This window comes from Micromesistius poutassou (assembly GCF_964030765.1).
Source record: "Micromesistius poutassou genome assembly, chromosome: 2".
NCBI classification, from domain to species: domain Eukaryota; kingdom Metazoa; phylum Chordata; class Actinopteri; order Gadiformes; family Gadidae; genus Micromesistius; species Micromesistius poutassou.
The window spans coordinates 16,373,730-16,399,877 of record NC_140272.1 but is presented as its reverse complement, the minus strand read 5'-3'; the positions used below and the strand labels follow the sequence as shown (position 1 = coordinate 16,399,877).

At 45.8% G+C, this 26,148-nt stretch overlaps 3 protein-coding genes across 5 annotated transcripts; 2 read left to right on the top strand and 1 right to left on the bottom strand.

Annotated features, from left to right (window-relative positions):
- Positions 1-1,163: 1,163 nt before the first annotated feature.
- Positions 1,164-9,710, top strand: plch2b (phospholipase C, eta 2b; the record flags this gene model as incomplete). Its single annotated transcript, XM_084463442.1, has 19 exons — positions 1,164-1,470; positions 2,558-2,704; positions 3,058-3,301; positions 3,795-3,924; positions 4,658-4,828; positions 4,957-5,050; positions 5,252-5,455; positions 5,625-5,745; positions 5,826-5,997; positions 6,310-6,426; positions 6,914-7,017; positions 7,123-7,211; positions 7,318-7,503; positions 7,606-7,713; positions 7,813-7,937; positions 8,031-8,115; positions 8,195-8,341; positions 8,442-8,521; positions 8,613-9,710. 19 exons carry the CDS (start codon positions 1,164-1,166, stop codon positions 9,708-9,710), a joined length of 3,729 nt encoding a protein of 1,242 aa, XP_084319568.1.
- A 1,223-nt stretch (positions 9,711-10,933) lies between these two features.
- Positions 10,934-14,875, bottom strand: grik6 (glutamate receptor, ionotropic, kainate 6; the record flags this gene model as incomplete). Its single annotated transcript, XM_084464135.1, has 9 exons — positions 10,934-11,032; positions 11,347-11,591; positions 11,775-11,994; positions 12,111-12,328; positions 12,462-12,559; positions 12,676-12,899; positions 13,304-13,483; positions 13,580-13,611; positions 14,791-14,875. 9 exons carry the CDS (start codon positions 14,873-14,875, stop codon positions 10,934-10,936), a joined length of 1,401 nt encoding a protein of 466 aa, XP_084320261.1.
- Positions 14,876-16,410: 1,535 nt separating this feature from the next.
- brpf3a (bromodomain and PHD finger containing, 3a) lies at positions 16,411-26,013 on the top strand. 3 transcript variants are annotated; one of them, XM_084463855.1, is made up of 13 exons: positions 16,411-16,698; positions 17,559-19,063; positions 19,361-19,517; positions 19,719-19,850; positions 20,230-20,358; positions 20,781-21,093; positions 21,385-21,735; positions 21,985-22,539; positions 22,639-22,705; positions 22,839-22,924; positions 23,769-23,866; positions 24,094-24,248; positions 25,232-26,013. In XM_084463855.1, exons 2-13 carry the CDS (start codon positions 17,571-17,573, stop codon positions 25,413-25,415), a joined length of 3,720 nt encoding a protein of 1,239 aa, XP_084319981.1. In that variant the 5' UTR covers positions 16,411-16,698; positions 17,559-17,570; the 3' UTR covers positions 25,416-26,013. The 3 variants fall into 3 exon arrangements, with proteins under 3 accessions (XP_084319981.1, XP_084319982.1, XP_084319980.1); XM_084463856.1 differs by having other exon boundaries at positions 19,361-19,523; positions 22,015-22,539; XM_084463854.1 differs by having other exon boundaries at positions 19,361-19,523.
- Positions 26,014-26,148: the final 135 nt, after the last annotated feature.

The window sequence follows — 26,148 nt, the reverse complement described above, 5'->3', positions numbered from 1 at the left end:
CTTCCCAGCTAGAGTTGGTATAGTGACATAGAGTAGAAATGGCACATTCTTTAGTTGAAATCTTTACGGGGTCTCAATTATTTTAGACACAAATATCACTTCTATGTCTTATTCTTACTGACCCCTGCTAAACGTACTGCGGGTACAACAGAATATAAATACGGATTGTTTGGCAAGATGCTGTTGAAGTTTGAGTTTTTGAAATGGAGTTTTAATTTGCCGCTTGCTTCACTGTTCTTTTTCCTTCAAAACAATGTATAATACCCATTAAAATAAAATCAATCCTACAGAAATGTTGAAATCATTTTTTGTTTTATTCCAAAAATATAGACACGATTCACAATGTAGGAGACTTTTACGCTATCAATCTGAACTCATTAAAGCTTGTCATTTATATGTCATCTTTAGACCGGGATGACAGAGTATATTGAAACAACAGAAAATAGGAATAATAAGCCTAATCATAGAATACCATCCACTTGCAAGTGAATGGCACAAGCCTCATCTCATTGATTTCCGCCTGGTGCTTAATTGATTTGAGACAACATTCGTGAAACACATGGAAGACGCCATCATACATCCTCATGACAATTACCATGTCACATTAGTGCTAATAACCACATCTATAATTGCATGCTAATGATAGCTCCACCCCTCTTATCAGCCTGTTCTGTCTTCCTGGAGAGGCTTATTGGCTACGTGAACATCCCCCACAAGTTACCCGGGCTGGGGCTTCGCTCTAGGATTATAGCCTGAGGAAGAAGAATTAGTGAGTGACACGTGTCGCCTAACCTCTTTCCCCTCCGAGCACTCCCAGCAGAAAGATAAATAAACACGCCCACCCTCAGCTTCCATGGCTAATTGAAGCCTTTCCTTCCCCTCATTCAACACCACGCTGTGGAGAACATGTAATGGACTACGGTCGGGACCAGCTCCACTGATCCATGCGGGAAGACCCAAGTCACCAGGCTGGAGCACCGGTGTGTATAGGAGGCGAGCCCGGAGCTGAGGAGCAGCGACTGCCTGTGCTGCAGTTCCTCTGCTGCCCCCCCCTCCCCCCCCCCCTCCTGGAAGGTAGGGTCCATGTCCAGTGAGCAACAACAGGAGGAACCGGGAGGAGGGCTTGTCGGAGAGCGATGCACTGCAGCGCAGGAATGAACAACATGGCACTGGCCAACATGGTGCCTGCGTCTCCGGGGCTGAGTTGCACCCCGCCCACGCCCTGCCTGTCCCCCGTCAGGACCACCTTCCAGAGCCTGTCTCCTGTCAGCTTGTCCCCCTCCCTGAGCAAGAGGTCGTCTCCCCAGGGGAAGCATGCCCCCACCGGAACCCCCCTGAGCTCCCCCACAGGGTCCATCATGACCTCCCCAAAGCTGTGGCAGAAACACTCCATCTCCAGACTGGCCGAGGAATTCTTCTGGATAGGGGGTAGCGTGGTGGCACAGCCCAAATGGAGACTGGGGCAGATGGGTAAGACAGATGCATTCATTTAATTGTTTTCTTATGAAGGTCATATAATATCATGTAAACCATTTGGAAAATATGCCTTTGTCGGTGGGTGCAGACATCGGTAGGAGATTCTGTGAAGTTAACCCAATATTTTATATTCCTATTCCCTTTTGGGGAAAACTGATGGGCAATTTCCCATGAATTCCTCATTCTTTCCTAAAAGGAAAGAAAGAAATGGACCAGAAAGTCCCCAGAGTTTCCTAGAAATCCTTCAGTTTTTGGGTTATCGAAGCCTGATGATAATAAAAACCTGTCAAGCAGACTGGAAGCTGGTGCATGGCCTGCAATGTTATTAGATGAAGGAATGTGCCTCGTATCAGAGGTTTACAAGGGACTGATGACCCAGGAGAGTGTGAGTATCTAATGGGCATATGGAGGCCAGACAATCCTGCAGGATTATCCTAGCTGGTGTGCCAAGCTACGTCACGCGCCTGTCTGCCTCTCAGAAGCCAACATATTGTATATCCCTTTAAAACATTACCACTCATTTAGTTCATGGAAATCAAACTAGGTTGACATTGAAGCGAACAAACCAACAACATAACAATTTGTTGCCTATGATGATTATATGTATACAACATATACAAAATGATAATGATAATATAATCATTTCAGTCTCGGTTAGGCCCCCCATACATATTTCAGAAGTGTCTGTATAGGGTTTCTGGCAAGAGTGCTATTTACACACAACCTGAACCTCTACTTAGGCTCGCGTGTGACGTAGCAGAGTAATCCTATAAACAAACGCTTTTGCGGTAAAGCTCTACGTGTCTCCAACTCGCAGAAGGGAGGCTACCTCCTATCGACTTTTCACTGTTTTTTATTGTGTTTCACTCAAGAAATGGATATCCGTTTAACAAATAACAGAAACATTACCAAATGCAAATTGTATAGGATCTTTTTTTCAAAAGTGCCCTCGCAGAATCGCTGGAGGCTCATCAGCGTACAGAAATAAACCATCATATAACCAATGCACCATGAGTCCTCGCGTAGGTCAATGTTCAGTGTCACTCAAGGTCTCCTTTCCTGTGTGGCCTCCTCCTTGCAGTTGAGAGGTGCATGTGCACCATGCAGAGTGGCGGTCAGATGATCAAACTGAAGGGCAAGAAGAAAGGCCTGATCCGCTTCTTCTACCTGGACGAACACAGGTCCTGCATACGCTGGCGTCCGTCACGCAAACACGACAAGGCAAAGAGTGAGGACCAGAGCAATCCCCTGTTGTAATTATATGCTTAGTTGTGAGGTCTGTTTAGTGAATGGGAAATAGCTGAACATCAGTTTGTTTGCCTGTGAGATGAATGAGGGCAGAATCATCTAGCATGGGTTAGGTTTTTATGATTCCTTGCTGAAAGATTCTGGTTCCCAACCCCAATGTCTGTGACGATCTATCCCTAGACTCTAGACTCATCCCTTGAGCAATACCTGGGTTCTGTGTGAGTCGCTTTAGGTGAAAACTATCAGTGTCAGAGACTAAATAGTATTGATCCAATGGGATGTGTTGTTTGGGTGTGGATTCATTTCTTCCTTTCTCCTGGTCTTTTCTCACAGTCACTATTGACTCTATCCATGAAGTGTGTGAGGGCAAGAAGTCTGAGATCTTCCAGCGCTACGCAGACAACCGCTTCGACCCAAACTGCTGCTTCAGTATTTACTACGGCGAACGTGTCAAATCCCTTGACCTCGTCTCGACCAATGGGGAGAATGCTCGCACCTGGATCACGGGCCTGAAGTACCTCATGGCTGGCATCAGCGATGAAGACTGCCTGGCCAGGAGGCAGCGCACCCGCGATCAATATCCTCTGCATTCCACTCGTATATAGGCCTAGTTGTCACTGACTATGCTTACTATATACTAACTATGACTACATAACACTAACCAGGCCTACTAAACACTAACTAGGCCCACAAAGCTAACTAGGCCTACATTATACCAACTAGGACTACTAAATACTAACTAGGCCTACATAACATTAACTAGGCCTACTAAATACTAACCAAAGTGGAGAAAGTTTAAAATGTATTTTATTTATGGTTAATTGTATGTATGTATGTATGTATGTATGTATGTATGGATGGATGGATGGATGGATGGATGGATGGATGGATGGATGGATGGATGTACTGTACTCTATGAAGTACACATGTAGGTCATGTGTTTGACTGGCAGCCACACTGGGGTCCATTACAAATCTCCCCTCTGGAGACAATAAAGTATATTGTGATTTGATTTGATGATGGTTAGTAATACCACTCAGTATTGTAATTCCACCTTAACATGGCTTCACGTGGCTCCAGCAGACCTTCTCAGAGGCAGACAAGAACGGGGACGGCACTCTGAGCATCGGAGAAGTTCACCAGCTCCTCCACAAACTCAACGTCAACCTGCCCAGGCAGAAGGTCCGAGAGATGTTTAAGGTAAGACACAACACGTGTGTTTCAAATTATAATGTTAACAATCTTAAATAATAAAAAAAATAATAATAATAATAATAATAAACTATTACATATAATCGATAATGTTTTTTAAATGTATTTAATAACTCTTTATTGATCTCAAAAGATAAGACAAGATAAGAACGTATCGCATCATATCTTTCATGTCATGTTTGGTCAAATACATTGTATAGTTATAAAAGTTATCAATTATTTGCTTGTTTCTTGTTTTATGAAACAACTCATTGATTATATACTTTACTATTTTAAAGTCGTTTCCTTTTCAAACATGACCTGAATGTGAAAGCCACAGTATGTATGTCAGCTATAACGCTCAGACCTTATGGCGCACGTTGGCTGCCAGCTCAACACAGGTGAGCGACAGGAAGCCATGACTTCCTGTCTGGCTTCCATCTAGCAGATGGAAATCACTGCACTGCCCGTATGACAGCTTCCAAAAGCTCACCGTTCTCCTCTGTGGCTCAATGCAGCACACCCCCCTGCCATATTCACTGATATATGTGACACATAAATTTCTCTAGAGCCATAGTATATTATATATATATATATATATTTAATGTCCTGGCTCACCTCAACACATTCATGGTGTGTATTATGTTTCAGTCGTTTTTGTGGCAGGGTGACATTTATCTGAAGTGCAATACACACAGCATATATGAAAAGCTTGTGCCTCGGTTTTGGTGTCTATTCGCAGATGGCGGACACTGATGAGAACCAGGGCTCGCTCGCCTTCGAGGAGTTCTGCTCCTTCTACAAGATGATGTCCACACGCCGGGACCTCTATCTCATCATGCTCTCCTACAGCAACCACAAAGAAGTCCTGGACCTCAACGACCTGGCCCGCTTCCTGGAGATTGAACAGAAGGTAGGGCGTGCAATGGACCCTTGAGGTAGTCTCTTGGTGTTTTGTATTGTATTCAGTTAATTCAATGGGTTTCATACTGAAATATTACAACTCATTTTGGGGCTCAATGCTTTGGTTTACTTTCCAAGATGGTGGGCCTCACCAGAGAGCACCTTGTGGAGATCGTGGCCCATTTTGAACCCTGTCCTGAGAACCTGCAGCACATGGTACTGGGTATAGATGGTAGGTGGAAGTCGCATCACATCACCCTACTTTATAATACTCTAGTCTGATAAGACTATAGTCTTTTAGGCCTCCTTATAGACAATATGTATATTTATATATATATATATATACGATTTCTGCTAAGCGACACACCTAAAGGAGTGTTGGGCAGTCATTTATAAAACAATATAATGTTGCTTATCTGAAACTTTTCTTCAGGATTCACCAATTACATGAGGAGTCCAGCAGGGGACATCTTCAACCCCGAGCACCACACGGTGAACCAGGACATGACCCAGCCCCTGTGCAACTACTACATCTCCACGTCCCACAACACCTACCTGACGGGAGACCAGTTTCTGTCCCAGTCCAGGGTGGACATGTACGCCTACGTCCTCCAGGCTGGCTGTCGCTGTGTGGAAGGTATGAGCCTGAATCTGTTTTTATGGAAAATGCTCTTGAGACATCGAGAGTATCAAAGGGCACCCACCAACTGACCCACTTGTTTTTCTCTTGTCTTTTTTTCGATCTTTCTGTTCACTCTTTCTTTCCTTGTTTCCTTCCTTCCTTCCATCCGCCATCCGTTCCTCAGTGGACTGCTGGGACGGCCCGGACGGGGAACCCATCATACACCACGGGTACACCTTAACATCCAAGATCCTCTTCAAAGATGTCATTGAAACGATCAACAAATACGCATTCACCAAGTCACAGTAAGTGCCCCGTTATATACCGCAAATGGCAGGGTTTGCTGCCCTCCCGTGCAAATATTCACATATGCTCCTATATATAGGTACCCAGTGATCCTGTCCATAGAGAATCATTGCACCGTGCCACAGCAGAAAAAGATGGCTCAGTATCTGATGGAGGTGCTGCAGGACAAGGTGGACCTGTCCAACATCAACATGAATGAATGCAGGAAGCTGCCCTCTCCTGAGATCCTGAAGGGGAAGGTTTTAGTCAAGGTATAGTATGAATCCCATCAAAACCCATAGAAATGTTATATTCAAAACATCAAAATCCCATCAACATACTTAACATCAAGCTATAAATAATTTTCACATTGGTGTCAGTGTGAGCATCAGGTGTAAACGACATAACAAGTATGTTTAGGACATCTGTTATTCCATTCAGGAATACCTCCCTAAATATATGCATGGTTACAACACTGGTATACAGGTGCACTGGCTTCATCAAATGGAACAGACATTAATTTAATTTAAGAGCTACTACTGATGTGGCAGTTCCCTTATATGTGGCCATTTGTTATCGTTTAGGGAAAGAAGCTGCCAGCAAACCTTGACCCTGAGGTGGAGGAAGGAGACGTGTCAGATGAAGACACTGGAGACGACGAGGAAGAGGATGATGAGGATGATGACACACAGGAAAAATCAGTAAGACAGAAGGAGGGATTGACAGACATAAGATAGAACAGATAGAAGGACAGACAGATTTATAGACAGATGGACATACAGATGTATAGACAGAAGGACATACAGATGGATAGACAGACAGACACAGACAGACTCCAATGCAATATTGTTAAATGCAAGTATAAATTGAATTAACTGAGCTGTTATCAATGCTAAACTGTTTAAGAATGAAAATGGCCCAGCCGCTGGAATTCAGCCAAAGAGGAAGAAACAATTCTGCAGATCTATCTTGAGGAGCTTCAAACGTAAGGTCAGCCATTCAAAAACCCTTCTCACCTTTACTTCAGCCCTCTTCTTCTACTGGTGTAATAGTAGCAGTAACTCTTTAACCGTTTTTTGAGAGTTCATTGTCTTCTAACTTCTGCTAATGTGTCTACTTATCGAAGTCTTCAGTTTGAACAATAATGAAATAATGAAATCTTTTGAATGTGTGACACATACATTCCAGAGGAAAAAGTCCCTGAGAGGGAAAAGGCGAACGTCATCCGTGGGAGAAACCCACCCTGGGTCAACCAGCCACAAAGACGACGCTCAAATTGTTTACCACCCAAAGTAGGAATGGCAATTGTAATCCATAATTCAACCAACTACATTTCTCAATTGGGCTTATTTAACTTACACCTAACTTACACCTTTCTGCACTCAAACTTCATTTAGGAAAAGGAAAACCATGAGATTGTCGCGAGCCCTGTCTGACCTGGTCAAGTACACCAAGTCTGTGCGTGTTCATGATATTGAGACACAAGGTAACATCCATGGAATGCTTCATCGATTCATTGTCGTATCTCTTTACATACCCCATGTATAAATGTAGGGCATTTAATATTGTTTTTTACGTTACTTTGTTTGCAGCCTACCTGACCAGTTGGCAGGTATCATCCCTCAACGAGACCGTTATGAACCAGATCTTACAACTGATGCCGGGACAGTTGGTGCGTTTTAACCAGCGTCAACTGCTGCGAGTCTACCCGTCCAACTACAGAGTGGACTCTAGCAACTTCAACCCACAGCCTTTCTGGAACGCCGGATGCCACATGGGTAAACAAAAGACTCAAAGAGACTTTGGGAAATTATCAAAGTTTGATTTTCAGTTTGTGTTTGTGGCTTTCATTTTCAATTTAATATTTACTTTTGTTTCAGTTGCAATGAATTACCAAACAGAGGGCCGTATGCTTGAATTGAATCAAGCCAAGTTCTCAATTAATGGCAACTGTGGATATATTCTGAAGCCTAAGTGCATGTGTAAAGGTATGTTCCACATTTCAGAATAGGCAATCAAATCTGTTTGATTCATTTGTTTGATATTATTGTGCAGATTGAATGAAAGTGTATGTTGTCCTTCCTCAGGTGCCTTTAATCCCGTGATGGAGGACCCCCTACCCGGACAGAGAAAGGCTCAGCTAGTTGTGAAGATTATCAGTGGCCAGCAGCTTCCCAAACCCAAAGACTCTGTGTTTGGAGACAGAGGAGAAGTGAGCTATTTACACAATGCTATCAACACAACATAACCCAAGCAAAGTCATGTTTTCTGCAACGATAAACATGTTTTATTTTTCTTGCTTCAGATCATCGATCCATTTGTGGAAGTTGAAATTATCGGCCTACCTGTTGATTGTTCCAAAGAGCAGACCAGAGTGGTGGATGACAACGGTAAACTAAGTAAAGGTACTGCTCTCCTTTTATTACAACACATATGGATCATTGACAATTCCCTTGGTGTCTCTTTCAGGATTCAACCCCATGTGGGAGGAAACTCTTGTCTTCAATATTCAGATGTCACAAATTGCCCTGGTGCGTTTCCAGGTGTGGGATCACGATCCAATTGGAAGAAATTTCATTGGACAGAGGACAATAGCTTTCGCTAGCATGATGCCAGGTATGTGTCTATAACACTGGAGACACTATTGTATGTTATGATATAATACATCTCAGACTTAAAGTAAGCAAATTCCACAACACTGCAATATGTTTTTCAGGTTATCGCCATGTGTATCTGGAGGGTGTGAAGGAGGCCTCCATTTTTGTTCATGTTGCTATTAATGATATAACAGGAAAGGTAAATAACACATGCTGTAGACACCAAAAGGGCTTTGATTGAGTTTATTCCATGGAAACATCTCATACAATTATCTTCCCTATATGAATAGGTAAAGTCAAATGCAGTAAAGGCAGCCAAGAAACACTTGCAAAAAGCAGCCAAGAAACACATCAAGGGCCATCACAAGCAGCAGTCTGTGGACATCTCGCTCATGTGGTCCGAGGACATGCATCCACACCACTTCCGCAGGGACGTGGACTCCCTTTCCCAGGACAACCAGCAGGCAGACATGTTTCCCGGTGGGTTGGGGCCGGCAGCCAAAGCCGCCATTCACAAGGGGGCCGTGAGCGAGCCTGTGAAGCGTGCTCACAGAGCTCAGATCCAGGAGCCACCGGAGGCCAGGAGAGGGATCTTCAGTCGGACGTCCTCCACCGTCTCCAGCGCGGGGGTGACCGCGGTGGAAATGAGGCGGGACGACTCCGACCACAAAACCCTCTCGCAGAGACTCCGTCCCGATCCTCCTGACCTCGTTACCCAGGGTGCACCACAAGCGGCAGAAGATCCGCTTGATCCATCGAAGGAAATCTGGATCCCGCACGAACAAAACCCGGTTGAGACGCCTGCGCTAAAGGGGTTCGGTGAGGGACCAGAGCCAGGGAGCGCCACTGCCCTTGAACCCCAGTTGGCAGCAGAGACCCAGTCGGCTGGTGGGTTCCCCCAGCCTCAGTACCGAGAGCCTCCTCTCCCCTTAAACCCCTTTGTTGCCCTTGCTTCTCCGTTACCCCCACCCGTCCCCCCGCCGTCCCCTGCCAGGGGAAGACAGACCTTGGAAGGCCCCCCAAAGCGACGGCCGTCCTCGCCAATACAAACCAAGGGCCGCTCGCAGAGCTGCCCACGGAGGCGGACTAATCTACCGCAAACGCCGGCGGTAGACCGCAAACCTGCCGTCCACTGGCAGAAACCTCCTGAGGAGGAGCGCGGCAGCCACAGTGACCAGGTGAAGCCTGTGCAGAACGGACTCTGCCTGTCTGGCAGCGCCTCCAGCAGTGATGCAAGCATAGACAGCCTGGAGCTCATGCCTTCCTGCGTGCCAGCTGGCAGAGACCAGCGCGGAGGCACCTTGCAGAGAGAGATGAATGCCCTCTTTGACCAGAAGCTGAGAGAGATCCGCTGCAAATCCCCCATATTTTTCAGTGATGAGTTGTGACATTCGGTCATAGGATGTGCACAATGGCGTCTGTATATACAATGTACATTGTTCTTTCAACAGTGTATAACATTAACAAAAGAAACCTATTTTTTTAAATTTCTGTTAATTTATTAGACAGTTCCACACTTCAAAATACTGACTACAGTCATCAAAGATCAGTCATCAAAGATCAAATAAATGCAAGGGGAATACAATGCAATGACAAAAAATAAAAGAAAATAGTTTTTTTGCATTGTTTAGCATGCTAAGCATTGTTGCATACAGACAGCAGAGTACAACTTTAATGTTTAGTTTAGAAAAGGGTACACAATTAAATAATTAGTCTAGCTTCATTATGGTTAAAACTATTATCAATTTAAGTTGTATTTTATATGCCTAATGATGAGGCAGCATATTTTCTATGTTTGTATATTACAGTTATGTGATGCTATTGCCAACTGTACAAAGCAACCATATATATAAAATGCATAGTGCAGGGGCATAATGTGGATTGAAAAAAATGTAGCTATATATGCAGGTATATTTTTTAATTGATCTTGAATGTCTGAGGTGTACATTTAATTCAGCATATTTTTCTAACAATATATTGATATAATTATATATGTGAAAGTGCTTATTAAGCAAAGCTGATGCTTCTGAATTAATAAACGTTATATAAAACATGCGTACATGCATTATGTCCTTCAACAGGTTTGCTATTAATTAGAAATAAATTCTGCACAGAACACCTACAATAATATATTAATATTGAATTAGATTCTACAATTCATGAACACCAATTCTAAAGCAGTTATCCTGCACTCTGACAACATTGCACCTATTATTCCAGTGCGCTTATAAGCAGTGGCGGTTCTAGGGGGGGGCCAGTGCCCCCGTAACTCTGAGTCCGGCCCCCCCTGTGGCCCCCCTGAACGAGCCAACCCCCCCCCCCGTCAACAATCGTGCCCGCAATAGCGCTCGTCCGCGATCCCCTCCCCCCCCCCCCCCCCACGTCAACAATCCGCGATCCAACACCCCCCCCCCGTCAACAATCCGCGATCCAACACCCCCCCCCCCCCCCCCCCCCCCCCCCCGTCAACAATTTGGTTTGTGCCCCTCTAACATAAAAGCCGGCCCCATCTCGGCCCCCCCATTAAAACCGGTCTAGAATCGCCACTGCTTATAAGCGAACAGTCCAGGCTTCTTGAATGAGGTCAGGCCTCAGGAACACTGACATGCACTTATGCGCTCTCTTTGTCCGAGGGCTCCTGAGATGTGTTTGTATTAGGGGCCTTCAAGCGTTGACTCAGTTCTTCAGCCAGAACAGTACAGCACGTTTTCTGCAAGAGGTGTAAAATAGTGAATGAATGAATGTACATTTGAAAATATACAGTAGGTGTATGTGTTTGTGTGTGTTTGTGTGTGCGTGTACATGTAGGTGTGTGTGTTTTTTGCAACAAAGCAGAGTAGAGTCATGTAACAAGTGATTGAGTGATGAAACATTTTAAAAGTGCAATCAAATGTACAAATAGTTAAACACACATTTGAAGTAATTTCTATGAAAGACTAGCCTGGCCCTACATCACATGGTATGACCGCTATGCACAGCATACTGTCTGTGTATCTATACATGTATTTGTGTAAATGCACCTACCCTCTGTTCGCCAGCGGTGCTGCGGCTCCTGGAGGTGAGCTCCAGGACAGCCAGCACTATGCCCAGCACCAGCCCCAGGGCCAGCACCAGGAACATGCCCTTCAGGCTGTGGGGCTGGAAGGCAGAGGACCTGGCTGAGTGTGCCAGGCAGCTGCTGGCCCACCACTTGCTGCGCAGGTAGGACAGCTCCCCAGCCTCGCTCAGCTGCAAGATGGCCACGCTGAGGTTCTTTATCATAGGCGAGCCTGGGATAACAAAGTAATAAATAATCAAATATTTGTATATTATAGTATATATATACATAAATAAATGAATAAATAAATAAATTCTATATATCTTCAAAATGTTTAAAAACTACTCCAAAACTGTCATTAAGCTTTTTGAGACTTGCCTGAAGACTTGATCAAGCCTTGAATTAATGGTCTTACCTAGTGCGGCCACGATGCTGTACCCTCTCATTCCGATGACCTCATGCGCTCTGACCAAGTCACAGTGGCGAGCTACCGCCAGGTCTAGCGACACAGACTCTCCAATGAACGCAAAGTTCCCCTCCCTGGCCCGACGAACGCCCTCGTCCATGGATGCCACAAAACTATTGGCCCTCTCCATGTGCTCGTAGATCCTGCGGTAGGCTGGGTTGTTGGAATTCTACCCACAAACATAAAGCCCATTACAATAGAGACAGTATGGAAGGGTTTTGATCTCAAACGTGTGTGCTGGCTGGCTGAAGGAGTGACAGCAAACAACCGACACGCCAGGCTTACTTTGAAGAAGGCGAGGGTGGAGGAGCCGGCCAGGCAGCCGTAGTCCATCCCGTCCTGATTGGCCAGGTCTTCGAATCCTTTCACCGTCACCTGTGAGGACTCTGAGGCCTTGGAGGAGCTCAGGTTGGAGAAATAGCAGGCCAGGAGCACCACAGAAAACAGCCACCAGCTGCAGCAGACGATCCTCACCGAGAGAGCTTTGGGGTGAGGGCCCGCGCCTGACCATAGAAGAGACCAAGCACAGAGGCAAAAGAACAGCTGAAATAAACTGAAACCGCCATTTTGGGGATGGTTTTAAAGGAAGTTGGGTGACATGTCTGCCTTGTTCTTTTTCTATTGGATGTATTTTACCTTGTAGGGTGAGAGCTCCAGCTGCGAACCACAAGCTGTTGAGCAGGCTGAAGTTGTTCTCCTCCCCTCTGGGTTTGTGCCACTCGCAAGGACTGAGTCTGCACATTGTGTCACAAGATACGCAGATATTACACTTTGACACCAATCCAAGAGAACCACGTCTAAAAATAAAACGGTCTGTGCTTGTTTCTACGTCAATACAAGGCTTCCTGACCTGGCGGACAAGAAGATGCAGAAGGCCGTTCCTAGGTAGGCCACGAGGATGCCGATCCAGGTCTGGGCTGAGAAAGGGCTGAGGAAATCGAAGAAAGCGACCGACTCTGAGACGTCTTTCCGCAGTAGGATGCTGATGCCCGTCTGCATGTAAGGTTTGGTCATGGCCACCGCCTTCTCCCGAGTAGCTGTCAGAGTCAGAGGAGCCACCGCCAGGTCCGCTTCCTAGGGGGCATGGAGGAGAACACATCAGGACACATCCACATTCAAGTCGGGTTCAATTTTGTTTTGTACAGCCCGTGATAATGTTACAGTCTCAGAGGGTATTGAACTACACCCCAGCGAACTGTGAGCCATCTACAAAGGGCATGGAAAGAAAACCTCAATCCAAAAACAGAGTGAGAAGCAACACAGAAGAGTGATCCCTTAATCCAGTGACGGTTAGAAGTGCAATAGGGAGGAAAAATGGGAAGACATGTTGAATACGTGTCAAGTAGCATTAGCTGACCATAACCAAAGTAACTACAGTATTATCATGTGAAATTAATAATGTACACAGTATTATGAATGTGAAATTACAATATAGTACACATGGCTGTGTGGTTTGTGTTTCACGGCCCTTTACTTACACCTCGCACCACCTCTCCGATCATCCCATTCCAGTTCCCACTCTCGTCCTGTCGGCCGTAAGATGCGTCTTTCACCAGGTGTACTTTGAACCTGAAGCCCAGCTTTTTGGCCAGCTCAGAGAGCAGGTCCATGCAGTAGCCTTCCAGCTGAGAGCCCTTGGACATCGTGTAGGGATCTTGCTAATAAAAGCCAAGTCAATGCAACATGAGTTTCACAATACATATATATATAATCACTAAGAATTTACTGGCTTGGGGCTAAGGAAAACATGCTACCTTTATTGTTGTTATCCTCAGCTCTGGTTGTGCTAAAGAAACAAAAAGCAACACATACTTTATTATTCATATTCTGAGCCATTGAGCAGTACTTGAATTGCTAAGCAGTGTTTGTTAGCATAGGAGAATGGCATCAGTTCAAACACCAGACCATGGGAGATCAAATAAGCATCCAAATACACACAAAGAAAAACACCATTACTAATGTTTTGGAGCTTCCACAAAGAACCGCCATAGTAATTTATTTTGAACTTTTGGATAGATGCCTGTACTCCCGACTGACCAAAGTTGAAAAGCACTCTAAATTTATCGGAATCAAAGGGGTGCATTGTTTGATCGCCATATTCAGCCCTTTAGTTACAAGTGCATGAGGTGAAGGCAGGGTTGCGTTGATGGCCGATGCCCTGCGAGTCACCAACGAGTTTCCGGTATCCTACAGATCTCGCCATTCTCCATTCCCCCTTCTTTGAAAGCATCTGCCAATGCCAGAGTCTCTCAAGGACCAGTCAAAACTGATGATGTTAATTGAAGCCATCACAAAGGCATGCCGCTGGGAGGTGGGAGGGAAGTCAGAGAGTATCAAAAGGCCTGATTCAGGCTGGGGCCTGGGGGCTCCATCAGTACCACCGGGCTATCCTGACAACCACCGGCTCTTCCTTTTCAAAAGATGATACGTAGACAAGCTCTTCGGGCTCCTGTCATTTCTTGGCCTCTCTGAAAACATAGGCCCTTTGTATGTTCTATGGGCTTGATTTATTTTGTCATTTTTTTGTGAGAGATTCAGCTGGCTGGCTTCCTGTTTCTACACGACCGTGAGCTGGGAGCATGCCAGACAGGATGCCACAATTTGATACCGTCCCCTCCCCAGCTGCCAGTTGATCCATGTGTGTATTGTCAAGCCATAGAAGCTTTGACTGTATCCAGCAGCGAAAACGACACAAGCTTGGCAGCATGAAAAAAGATGCGTCAATCAAACTAGATTACATGCACTCCTGTGTTAGATGATAATGGTATCTAATTGCAAACCATTGAATGCATTCTTACGAAGGTCATGTCTTCCTCAAATTTATTTTAATCTCAAGTACAGTTTGCAGTCTGGTGGTACAACAAGCCAATGCCGTTCCATGTTTGCAGGATAGATCTGATAGTGCTTGGTCATGTATTGCTTCAGATGTGTGTGGAAAAGTGTCACTTAGAAATGGGCCTCTTACCTGCAGTACACGTTCCTAAGTCCAAGAGGAGCACAGCAACACACACAAGGCATCCCAGCAGCGGGCGTATGGAATCAGTCTGCATCCTTTAAGTCATGAAGAAAATCAAGACATCACTGATTAATATGATGCATCAAAGACATGAAGTCGAAGTGACAAAACAATACTGTTGATATAAGTCAATGTAAAAGTGAATGTTTTACTCCTTGAGAACCAAACAAGGTTAATATGAATAAAATATTAATGAAAGGTTACCACCAAGGGTCAAGATTAGAGAATACAAAAAAAAATATATATCTCTGTTAATATACCTGACACAGCGATGTAATTTCCCGGGTCACCCGACAGACTATGTTGCACTGGACGTTGCTGAAGGAGGTTGTGAAGTTTCCAGAACAAGACCAGAGGGTGCAAAGAAAAGTTTGGTGGGTGGAGTATATGGAGAAAGAGATGGGGGTTGAAGAGGGGGTGGTTCTTTCTCAAACATTAGCAACCAAGATATGGAATGTATGAAAATGTAAGATATGAATGTATATTTTCATTGCATTCGAAGTATATCAATTGGTATATTTACTTTATATACTAGTCATTGTGTGTGTATATTGTGTGCTGTTCATGGTTCACAAATGTGCTTGCTCTATCCTCATTTGATGTGGAAATGTTCTTCTAAACATATAAAACCACTGTTTATAGATATAATGTACCATTGGAATTGTGTGAAAACTGTCAATACATGATTCTATAACATATCTACATAATTTTTTATTATAAAGCAATAATTTGGTACCATGAAAAAATAATTGACTAGTGTAATTGTAATGTAATTGTATAACAACATATGAACTCGGGGATTTCCTGGTCAAATTGGATAAAAGCCACCTTTAACTAATTGTATGTGTTTGTCCTCACGATAACATTTTTATACATAGATTGAGTTGTTGGAGATAAATTCAATTCAAGAAACGGAGCAATGACTAAATTACCCTATGTTAGTGGACAAACATTATGTTTTCAGTACAATGGCTCAATCATCACTACCATTTTAAAGAAGGAAAATAATTCATTATAAAGCAATAATTTGTGACAATGACAAAGTAATTGACTAGTGATGTAATTGTATACACATATCTTTGCAGATTTCCTCGTCAAGTTGAATAAAAGACATCTATAGCAAATACTATGTGTATACAATTTTAAAGAAGAAATACGCCCTCACGTATAGAATATGATATATTAGATATGCAACTAGAATTCTCACTCGCTTCAAAGCTATCAATATCTACAATGATGAATACAGCATAAGCTTTTCCGTGTGATATGATTCCCTGTCACCGTACAATTATAAAAACAAATCAATAATTAAGATAAGGCTGCGATAATAAAGATAAGGCGCGCAATAGTGGTGTCAATGTTTTTCTCAACGCTTTACCACTGTATGTGATGCAAGATGAGTCCGATGCGTCGCGCTGTACATTTCGACCAATAAGGAGCTGATGCGCATTGTCAGCGATGTGCTTCTACGCCCTACAATTGGCTGTGTCTGTTTTTCCAAAGGGGCGTATTTTTCAAGCCATCTTGACAGAATATTTAGCTTCATCCAAGCCATTAACTTGATATCTACAGGGTTCTATTACCCTTGGTTTGACATGCTACAACATTGAAAACGTATAAACCACAGCTATAAAATAATATGGGGTTAATGCGGGTGTCCGAAGTTATAATGGACGACTGAAATATTGAAGATGACGCTGTCGCCTGTGAAATCACCGGCTAGCTAAGCTTGTGTTGGTGCTGGTCTAACTGGAGGAGCTAGCATGTCCGCCTTGCCTGTAGTTAGTCACTAGCTGACATTTATCTGAGTTTATTTTCTCCAGGCACACGCATTGCTGTGGGACAGCACTTGACAAGGTAATTTGCTCTGCTTTACCAATATTTTGGTCGGGTTTGGTACAGACATTGCAGTTTAAGTGAGAACTCAATGTGTCCTACTCGACCGCGTAAATGTTATCGCATCAGTATAAAATATGTTTGCAGTGGTCAAGTATCGCTCGCGTCTGTACAAAGCGAAGGCCACATATTTTCACATTGCTGTGTTGTGTGTACGCGAATAACATACAGTTTGACATTATGCATGATCTGCATTCGCAACCTGTTTACTATTGCCACATATAATTAAGCAACTAATCAACTTGCAACATGAGTGTTGTCTCTGTTGTTGTTCGGGGAAAATGGCTGACAAATGTTAAAGCTCGGGTTGGTATTTATCGCCTTTCAACCTAACTACGCACAGCAACAAGGGCAAAGAAATAGAGAATGCAGGCATATGATTGGCCTCCAAGTAACGCGAGAATTTTACTGACTACAGATTTAACCAATCCGGAGACTGCTGTGTTGCATGGAGGTAGTACTTTCTAATCTAGACGTTTGTCCAGTTTTGCTATCTTGGGCAATACTTTTTTTCCAAGTGGTTTGATGAAGTTATTGAAATAATTATCAATATCGTATGATTGTACTGATTAAAATATAATGTGCAATAAACCAAAAATATTATAAAAAGTTAGTAATGCTGAATAATTCGTAATTATTGTAATTTATCAATTATTGAAACCATAAATTGTTTATAATACATCTTATAATAACTAACTAAATTATGAGCACCTGTGTGTGTAACCTGGGTTTGACATGTAATAAAATCAGCTACCACCTAATATCCCAGATAATGCTGATGTCTAGTTGTTCTTATTGAAACCGATGCCTTTCCATTGCAGGTGTAACCCTGGATGAGGAAGGCGAGGGGAGGGGCATGTGAGACAGCAGTTAACAGGTTCAACATGGGCAGGGGTCGAGGTAGGGGCAGGGGAAGGGGCAGGGGGTCATCAGGCCAGTTCCGGCCCCCCTCACCGTACCGCCTGCAGCTGTCCCCCTCCAGAGAGACGCTGACCTATGCCCAGGCCCAGAAGATAGTGGAGGTGGATCTGGACGGCCGGCTCCACCGGATCAACATCACGGACCCTCTGCCGGTGGTAACGGAGGACGAGATGATGGCCCAGGACCTCTCCGAGTGCAACAGCAACAAGGAGAACAGCGAGCAGATGCAGAGCAAAGCCCGCTCGTGGAGGAAGCCCCCCAACGTCAAGGGCAGGAGGAACGGCAAGAGCGCGTCCCACCGCGCCGACGCCCAGCCGCCCGGGGCTCACGGCGACTGCCACCAGCACTCCTCCGCACAAGTGCCCCTGCCCGAGCCCGTGTTCCGTGTCCTGAGCTCGGTGAGCCCCTCGGACGCTCCCCCGCTGCCCGCCGCCTACTACCACTACACGGAGAAGTCCAGCGAGGAGCAGGAGCGTGAGGCGGAGTACGACATGGACGAGGAGGACCTGGCCTGGCTGGAGATGGTCAACCAGAAGAGGGTGTCGGACGGCCACGCCTCGGTGTCCCCCGAGACCTTTGAGCTGCTGATCGACCGGCTGGAGCGGGAGTCGGTGGCGGAGTCGCGGAGCCAGGCCCTCTCGCAGAGCGCCATCGACGAGGACGCCTTCTGCTGCGTCTGCCTGGACGACGAGTGCCTCAACAGCAACGTGATCCTGTTCTGCGACATCTGCAACCTGGCCGTGCACCAGGAGTGCTACGGCGTGCCCTACGTCCCCGAGGGCCAGTGGCTGTGCCGCTGCTGCCTGCAGTCCCCGTCGCGGCCCATGGACTGCGTGCTGTGCCCCAACCGCGGCGGTGCCTTCAAGCAGACCAGCGATGGCCGCTGGGCCCACGTGGTCTGCGCCATCTGGATCCCCGAGGTGTGCTTCGCCAACACGGTGTTCCTGGAGCCCGTGGAGGGCATCAAGAACATCCCGCCCGCCCGCTGGAAGCTCACCTGCTACCTGTGCAAGCAGAAGGGCCGCGGCGCCTCCATCCAGTGCCACAAGGCCAACTGCTACCGGGCCTTCCACGTGACCTGCGCGCAGAAGGCCGGCCTGTTCATGAAGATCGACCCGGTGAGGGAGACGGGTTCCAACGGCACCACCTTCACCGTGAAGAAGACGGCCTTCTGCGAGCACCACTCGCCGCTCGGCGCCCGCCACAAGGGGGACGAGGTGGTGGAGGAGCGGCTGGCGGGGGGCCGGGGGAGCCGGGGTCAGAGGTCGTACACGCAGAGCCCTCCCTCGCCCAGCAAGAAGAACGCTCCCAAGGGGCAGAAGAAGAAGGGGAAGAAGGGCTCCGGCGGGCCCGGGCGGCGCTCTGTGGTGCCGGTGCTGCTGGTGCCCCAGATCCCCTCGCACAGGTCAGACCCTCGTGGGGTGAATGAAACAGGGGACTGAGGCACACGCATTCCAGGGTCACAAAGTCGATACCATTCTTCTGAAGCATTGTTTGCTTGTTGCACAACCCATGAGTGTTATCAACGATTTCATTACATGGTTGGAGCAAAGAAATTGATCTGCAGCACAGTGGGTTGTCTGGATTATTATCATCCTCTTACTTTGTCGAGTCATTTTGTTCTGTTTGATAGCAGTTTGATCACAAGGCAAAAAAAACGAGTAAAAAACATTAGTAACCACCAATTATCCTGTATCCTCAGGCTCAACAAGATCTGCACAGGCGTGGCGGTGCAGAGGAAGAATCAGTTCATGCAGAGGCTCCATAACTACTGGTTACTTAAGCGGCAGTCCAAGAACGGCATGCCCCTCATACGACGACTCCACTCACACCTTCAGGCACACAAGACCACGGAGCTGGTGAGGGTCAGCGCTTCCGTCCAGACATCCCAGCTTTTCTGTTTCAGTCGACTTTTGGTTAGTAAGGTTTTTAAAAAAGTGTGTGTGTGTGTGTGTGTGTGTGTGTGTGTGTGTGTGTGTGTGTGTGTGTGTGTGTGTGTGTGTGTGTGTGTGTGTGTGTGTGTGTGTGTGTGTGTGTGTGTGTGTGTGTGTGTGTGTTAGAAGGAACCTGATGAGAAGCTGTGCGCTGCCAGAGAAGAACTCCGCTACTGGCAGAAGCTGAGGCAGGACCTGGAGCGGGCCAGACTGCTGATAGAGCTCATCCGCAAGAGGGAACGGCTAAAGAGGGAACAGGTGGATGCCATGGTCCTATCTTCAGTATCCAGTAGGAGTCGATCCAGAACATGTGTTAATGTTTACCAGTTCAAGACTTCCAGTTCGGCTTGCCTGGCAACTTCTCTGTATTGACTTTTCTGTGCTGTGCTGTGTTTAAGGTCAACATGATGGCTAAAAGGTAAATAGGGCTCCACAATAAATTGCATATTAATCAAAATCGTGATATATTTTTTCTGCAATTAGCTAATTGTGAAAGGTCTCCATTATTATTATATATATATTTTTTTGATTTCTAAAAACATAAATGAATCAGATTTTGTACTCCTGTGCTTCATCATCCAGGTAAATGTATGGTATATAATAACCTCCTAACCCTCCAATGTTTCCATGTGTGCAGATGAAGGTCCAGCAAGCGGTGCTTGAACTAAAGCTGACCCCTGCTCTGGTGCTGCTCCGCTCCACTCTGGACCAACTACAGGAGAAAGACAGCGCCAAAATCTTCTCTCAGCCTGTAAATCTTGCCGAGGTCAGTGCAGTTTGGACAGGAATGTGTGAGATTAAATTATCTATTTACTACCAACTAGATTGACCTGGCTCGTTAGTTCATGTGTTCCGATTATTTATTTATTTTTTACTTCTCCACAATGCAATATCCTTTTCCTAAACTGTCACCTGACTGTCCACACTGGTTTTACTGGTTTTGACCTTAACGTGTGTGTGTGTGTGTGTGTGTGTGTGTGTGTGTGTGTGTGTGTGTGTGTGTGTGTGTGTGTGTGTGTGTGTGTGTGTGTGTGTGTGTGTGTGTGTGTGTGTGTGTAAACAAGAGAAACAAACAAGAACCAGAAGAAGATGACTATCAATTACGTTTTACCTTCACATTACAAAAACTGCCTTTTTCTTTGCATTTCAAATTGATTGATATCAGTGGGACTGTATTGCTGTGCCCAGGTTCCAGATTACCCAGAGTTCATTTCCCAGCCCATGGACCTCTCTACCATGCGGGCCAAGCTGGAAGCCCACGCCTACTGCTCCGTGGCCGACCTGGAGCGCGACTTCGACCTCATGGTTTCCAACTGCCTGAAGTACAACTCCAAGGACACCATGTTCCACAAGGCGGCGCTGCAGCTGCGGGAGGTGGGCGGGGCCGTGCTGAGACACGCCCACCGCCAGGCCCAGAGCATCGGCCTGGACCCCAGCTCCGGCCTGCACCTCCCCGACTCGCACAACAAGCACGGCTTCAACCAGTGCTCCTGGGACGACAGTAAGCTGGCCGCTTGGACAGGAGTCGTCTCCATCTTAATATTTGGAGCACAATTGGCGAAAAATGCGGCCATTTCTTTGTTCCTTCGAAAGTCTGCTTTGTAAAGAGTTCTCGAGCTGGTTCCATTTTGGGGTTTTAAGTTACAAAACAAAGAAAACCAAGATGCAGAAATGCAGAATTGACATATCCAGAGATCCAGAAGTTTATCAAGTAAATCCAATAGTTTTAATTGTGTGCCAGACAGCCCAAACGGTGCTTATCGTTTCACAGACCTCCATTTCCTCTCCACAGTCGACTCCATCCTGGACCCGGAGAACCGGCTCCACCTGACGACGGAGGAGCAGCTGAAGACCCTGCTGGACCAGCTGGACGTGGTGACGTCCATGCGCTCCAGCGGGGGGCGCACCAAGCGCATCCGCCTGCTGCGCCGGGAGATCAACGCGCTCAGACAGCGGATGAACCAGCAGCAGCTCAACGCTCAGGTCGTCAACGGCAACGCGAAAAAAGACCACAAAGAGGAGGCGGAGGCGGAGGAGGACCGGGAGGAGAGGGACACGGTAGAGGTCAAGAAGGAGAAGAAGAAGGGAAAGAAGGAGATTGCCGACAACGGACCTTTAACGTCAGCCTCCACCCCGGGGACAGGTGAGGCATCGTGTACAACGATGTAAATCTTATGAAATGATACATATTTTACACATTAAAAATCTTGTAATATTATTATTGCATAACATTATCATCATGTTTATAATAATAGTGTAGTGTCATTTACAATAGTTTCATTAATGATATTGATGAAATACAGCCGAACTTTGCGGCCTTTAAATCAACGCACGCGTTCTACCGGCGGGGTCCGTCTCTGACCGCCCCCCCCCCATGCCCTCATCTCTGCAGACGGCTCTCCCCCCGTGTTGGAACTCACAGGTCCGGTGTCGTCGCCCCTGCCGGGGGACGCCCCGCTGGAGCCCCCTGTCCTCGGCGTGGCCCCCGGGGGGCGGCGCTCCCCCGGCCGCTCCTACAAGCGCCAGAGGTCGGCGCGCGGCGGGAGCAAGGGCCACGGCGAGGACGAGGCGGAGGTCGGCGAGACGGCGTGCCCCCAACCGGAGGCGGTCCACGAGGTCACGCCTCTGGGCCGGCCGGGCCCCACCCCCACCCCCACCCCCACCCCCCAACCGCCGGTCCCCGCGACCCCGCTGGCCGGGGTGGGCCGCCGCACCTCGGTCCTCTTCAAGAAGGCCAAGAACGGCGCCCGGCAGCCGGGCAAGAGCAAAGCGCCGACGGCGGCGGAGGGCGAAGCCAACGGCCTGGACGGCGCCGGCGCCCTCTCGGCCGCCACGCCCACGTTCACGCCGCTGCCCTCCTTCCCCTCCCCGCACCACCTGAGGTCCAGGGGGCCCAGCTCCGATGGTGAGCCAGAGAGGCCGCTCCCGACGCACCCCCCGCAGGAAGGTAGGGTCACGGGGCCCGCTCTGTGTACACACACTCCACGCAAGGGGGGTTGTTTGTTTTGTGGTCACTTAACCCTATGAAATGTGTGTCATTGATCAGGCTTAATGAACGGGCTCGGGAAGCACGAGGACGCCCCTTCAGACCTGTCCAACGGCCAAACGTTCAAGTTGGTATCCAGTGTATCCATTATTAATTCTCCCTTGTTTACATATTGGGAATATGTCTTTGTTCTTTGGGATTCTAGCATGGTCACCCTCTCTCTCTTTCTCTCTGACTCACTTTTTGCTCCACAACTGTAGTGGCTCTCCACCCAAACGAAGTCGAGGAAAACCTGCTTTGGCTAAGGTCCCAGACAATGAGAACGCTGTTGACCTTGCTGGTTCAGGTATATATGTTTAATGTTAAATCTAATTATCAATTATTAGGCCTGACCTTTGAATCTTGGACGGTTTGAATCTTTGATAGCAAGTTGTTTCACTTTCAATCAATGTCCTTATTGCATGTTTGATAAACCCATTGTGAAATGGCAGTGGCTCTAAAATCGTACATTGCACATTCTATGCTGTTAGAGTACTAGGTTACACAATGTGAAGAAAAAGACTTCTAAAGTTTGCATTTTGGAACGATTACAGCTGTAATATCATACCACTGGCACTGCTGGAAATTATTCTCTCTGTCGGTACTTGTGGTGCATCTTTGCTGTTGGACTAAATTGAATGGTGCACTATTTTTCTGTAAGCTGAAACGCATCACAAAATCAACTATTTTACCTTTTTAATCAGTCAAACGTTTCTACATTCTCTTCATCGATGTGAATATTGTGCATAACCAGTCTATATATACTGGTCTATTTCACTAATACTAGCCTTTATTATCTGTCAAATTTAACGTAAATGCTGACATGAAGGAACGCATGCATTGTCGTTCTTTCGTGAAGTGATTTTGTTTGTAAGGTTATTCAGCAGAGGCTCCGAGCCTGACCTAAGCCGCTGTGGGGAAAAAATGTGGCATCATTGAGCAATATATATATTGAGGCATTTCTAAAACAAATTATATATGATTTGACGATGGTCTGGCCTCATTAATCCAATTCTACCAAAACTGTAGTTGAGGACTCCCCTAACCCTCTTTTTTTCAAACACATTATAGAGCTTAACAACCTATTGTCAAATGCCTTCCCCACTCTCAGATCATGGGCAGAATTTCCATGTTTCTTTGTTTATATGCAGGAACGACAACACATCTCTCTCTAGATAACGGGTCAGCGCTCACACCGCTGGATTTGGTTTGGGCAAAGTGCAGGGGCTATCCATCATATCCAGCAATGGTGAGAAAGACTTAACCAGTACTAGTATGTGGCTGTGATGAACATTTCCATTGAACAAATTAATAATGTAAGACGTTGAGATCGCAACAAAATGTCTTCCATCTAATAAAAACGAAAGAGCACTAATCCACTTATGCTGATTTAAAACCATGGCACAACTGTCAGTGTTATTTCTCCTCCTTTTGCTGTTTTTACTCCTGACCCCGATTCACGTTGCACTCCAACAGATTGTGGACCCAGGCATGCCCCAAGAAGGTGTTCTTCACAACGGCATCCCCATCCCAGTCCCACCTGTGGAGGTTCTCAAGCTGTGTGCTCGGAGGGAAGAGGAGGCCGGCCAGAAGCTCTTCCTGGTGCTATTCTTTGACGCAAAAAGGACTTGGTAAGAGAGAATCTCATGCAGAAGTGTAAGAGCCTATATAGCTAAGTTAATATAAGCAGTTAATAATATAAGCAGTTAATATAAGTAGTGGTCGTAGAACGCAACGGAACAGCCATGCTTAACTTGTTTTACCCTCGCACAACTCGTCAACTGTTTAGTGTTTCTTTGATCTTTGGGTCAATCTCCAAATGTGTTAAATGTGTGTTTTACTTTTAGCAAACGTTAATTAAACTGCAAACCGTATGTCGGAGGAGGATTACCTTGGACCCCACTCCTCAGTTTTGGGCTGCGTGCCTAATGGTTTTATTTCCCAGAATGCCATGATGTAACTAAATGTCTTTATCGATCGTTAAGATTCCAAGGGGTAATCATACTGCACTGCACTTGACAATGAATATATAAGGTGTGTTTTTCATGTAGAACAAGATGAACAATGCACAACTTGTCCATTTTGGCTTCAATTAAGGCAGATTTATGATTTTCTTTTCATTTTTGTTTTCCACACTAAACAATTTCACACTCTGGCTCACAATTGGTGTCCCAGACCATGTAAAGATCTTAAAGCATTGCCCATTGTACTATCCGGTTGAGATCAGATCATCAGTTCCATTTTGAAAACTCGATGATGAACAAATGACAAGCCCCCGACGATCTGCCATTTCCTCTCCTTCCCCTCTAAGCCATGTGGACAAAGTTCCAGGATTCTGGGCTCCCACCCCATTCTAATACACAGTTGCTGAAAGATATTTTTCCTTCGAGCTTGTCTCTACCAGTGCTGCTTCAGTGCAATAATGAACATCGATGTGAAGCAACACAGAGGTACCACTTGCACGCTGAAGGGGTCAATGTAAAGGACATGCTTCGAATACCACCTTGACCAGAATGCCAACACGTAGACCCCAGCTCTATTTGGATCTGTATCCTCCTCCTTTTACATACAAACATACACAAAAATATCTCTCCCTTCTCAACTTTTTCTTCAGGCAATGGCTGCCACGGGACAAACTGCTGCTCATGGGGATGGACGACACCGTGGACAAACTGCGCCTCATGGAGGGAAAGAAGCCAAGCATCCGCAAGTCTGTCCACACAGCCTACGACCGGGCCATGGCCCACCTGAACCACGTGAGGGGAAACCTCAACTTCACTCCATCCAATTTTATATGAAAACATAAAACCTAGGAGCATTGTTCACAGGTGGCCTGTAAAACTAAGGAACGATGGAAGCCGGAGTTCCACAATAATGTGTCTGAAGAGGTGACCCGAGTCTTATGGTTACTTATGGTTTCCATTTTGATGTTGTTTTTTTTAAAATAGGGATGAAGTATTGTTTATATGGCACATGTGCTTTCTTTAAAAAAACTATATTGATTCTTCATGAATTTGTTTCACACAACCACTGTTGCTATGTGTTCAAAAAGCAGTTGTTAGGCCAAAGTGAAACAAGGCTTCAAAGTATAGAAATTGTAAATATTTTATTGGAAAATAGATTAGCTTGATTGAAAGCATTTATATAGATTTGATGGATGGATGTCGTAGATTGTATTGGCCTCTGAACAGTCTCTGCTTTTTCTCAGAGTGCCAGGGTTCTCCATGGTAAATCAGGTCCGCCCCGTAATCTAAGAGTTATATATTTGGCCTCGGATAGTTTTTGTCTCAATCCATTTTGACGTCACTTACAATATACGTAAAATAAACGTTTTTTTTTTTTTTTCATTCTAGACTGCCATGAAACCCATTCAAGTCAATAACAAATTGTGTATGTGTGTGGTCATATGTATATATATGTGTATGTATGTATCTATATGTGTATACATATATATATGTATATATGTGTATATATACATATATATATATGTATATATGTGTATATATATATATATATATATATATATATATA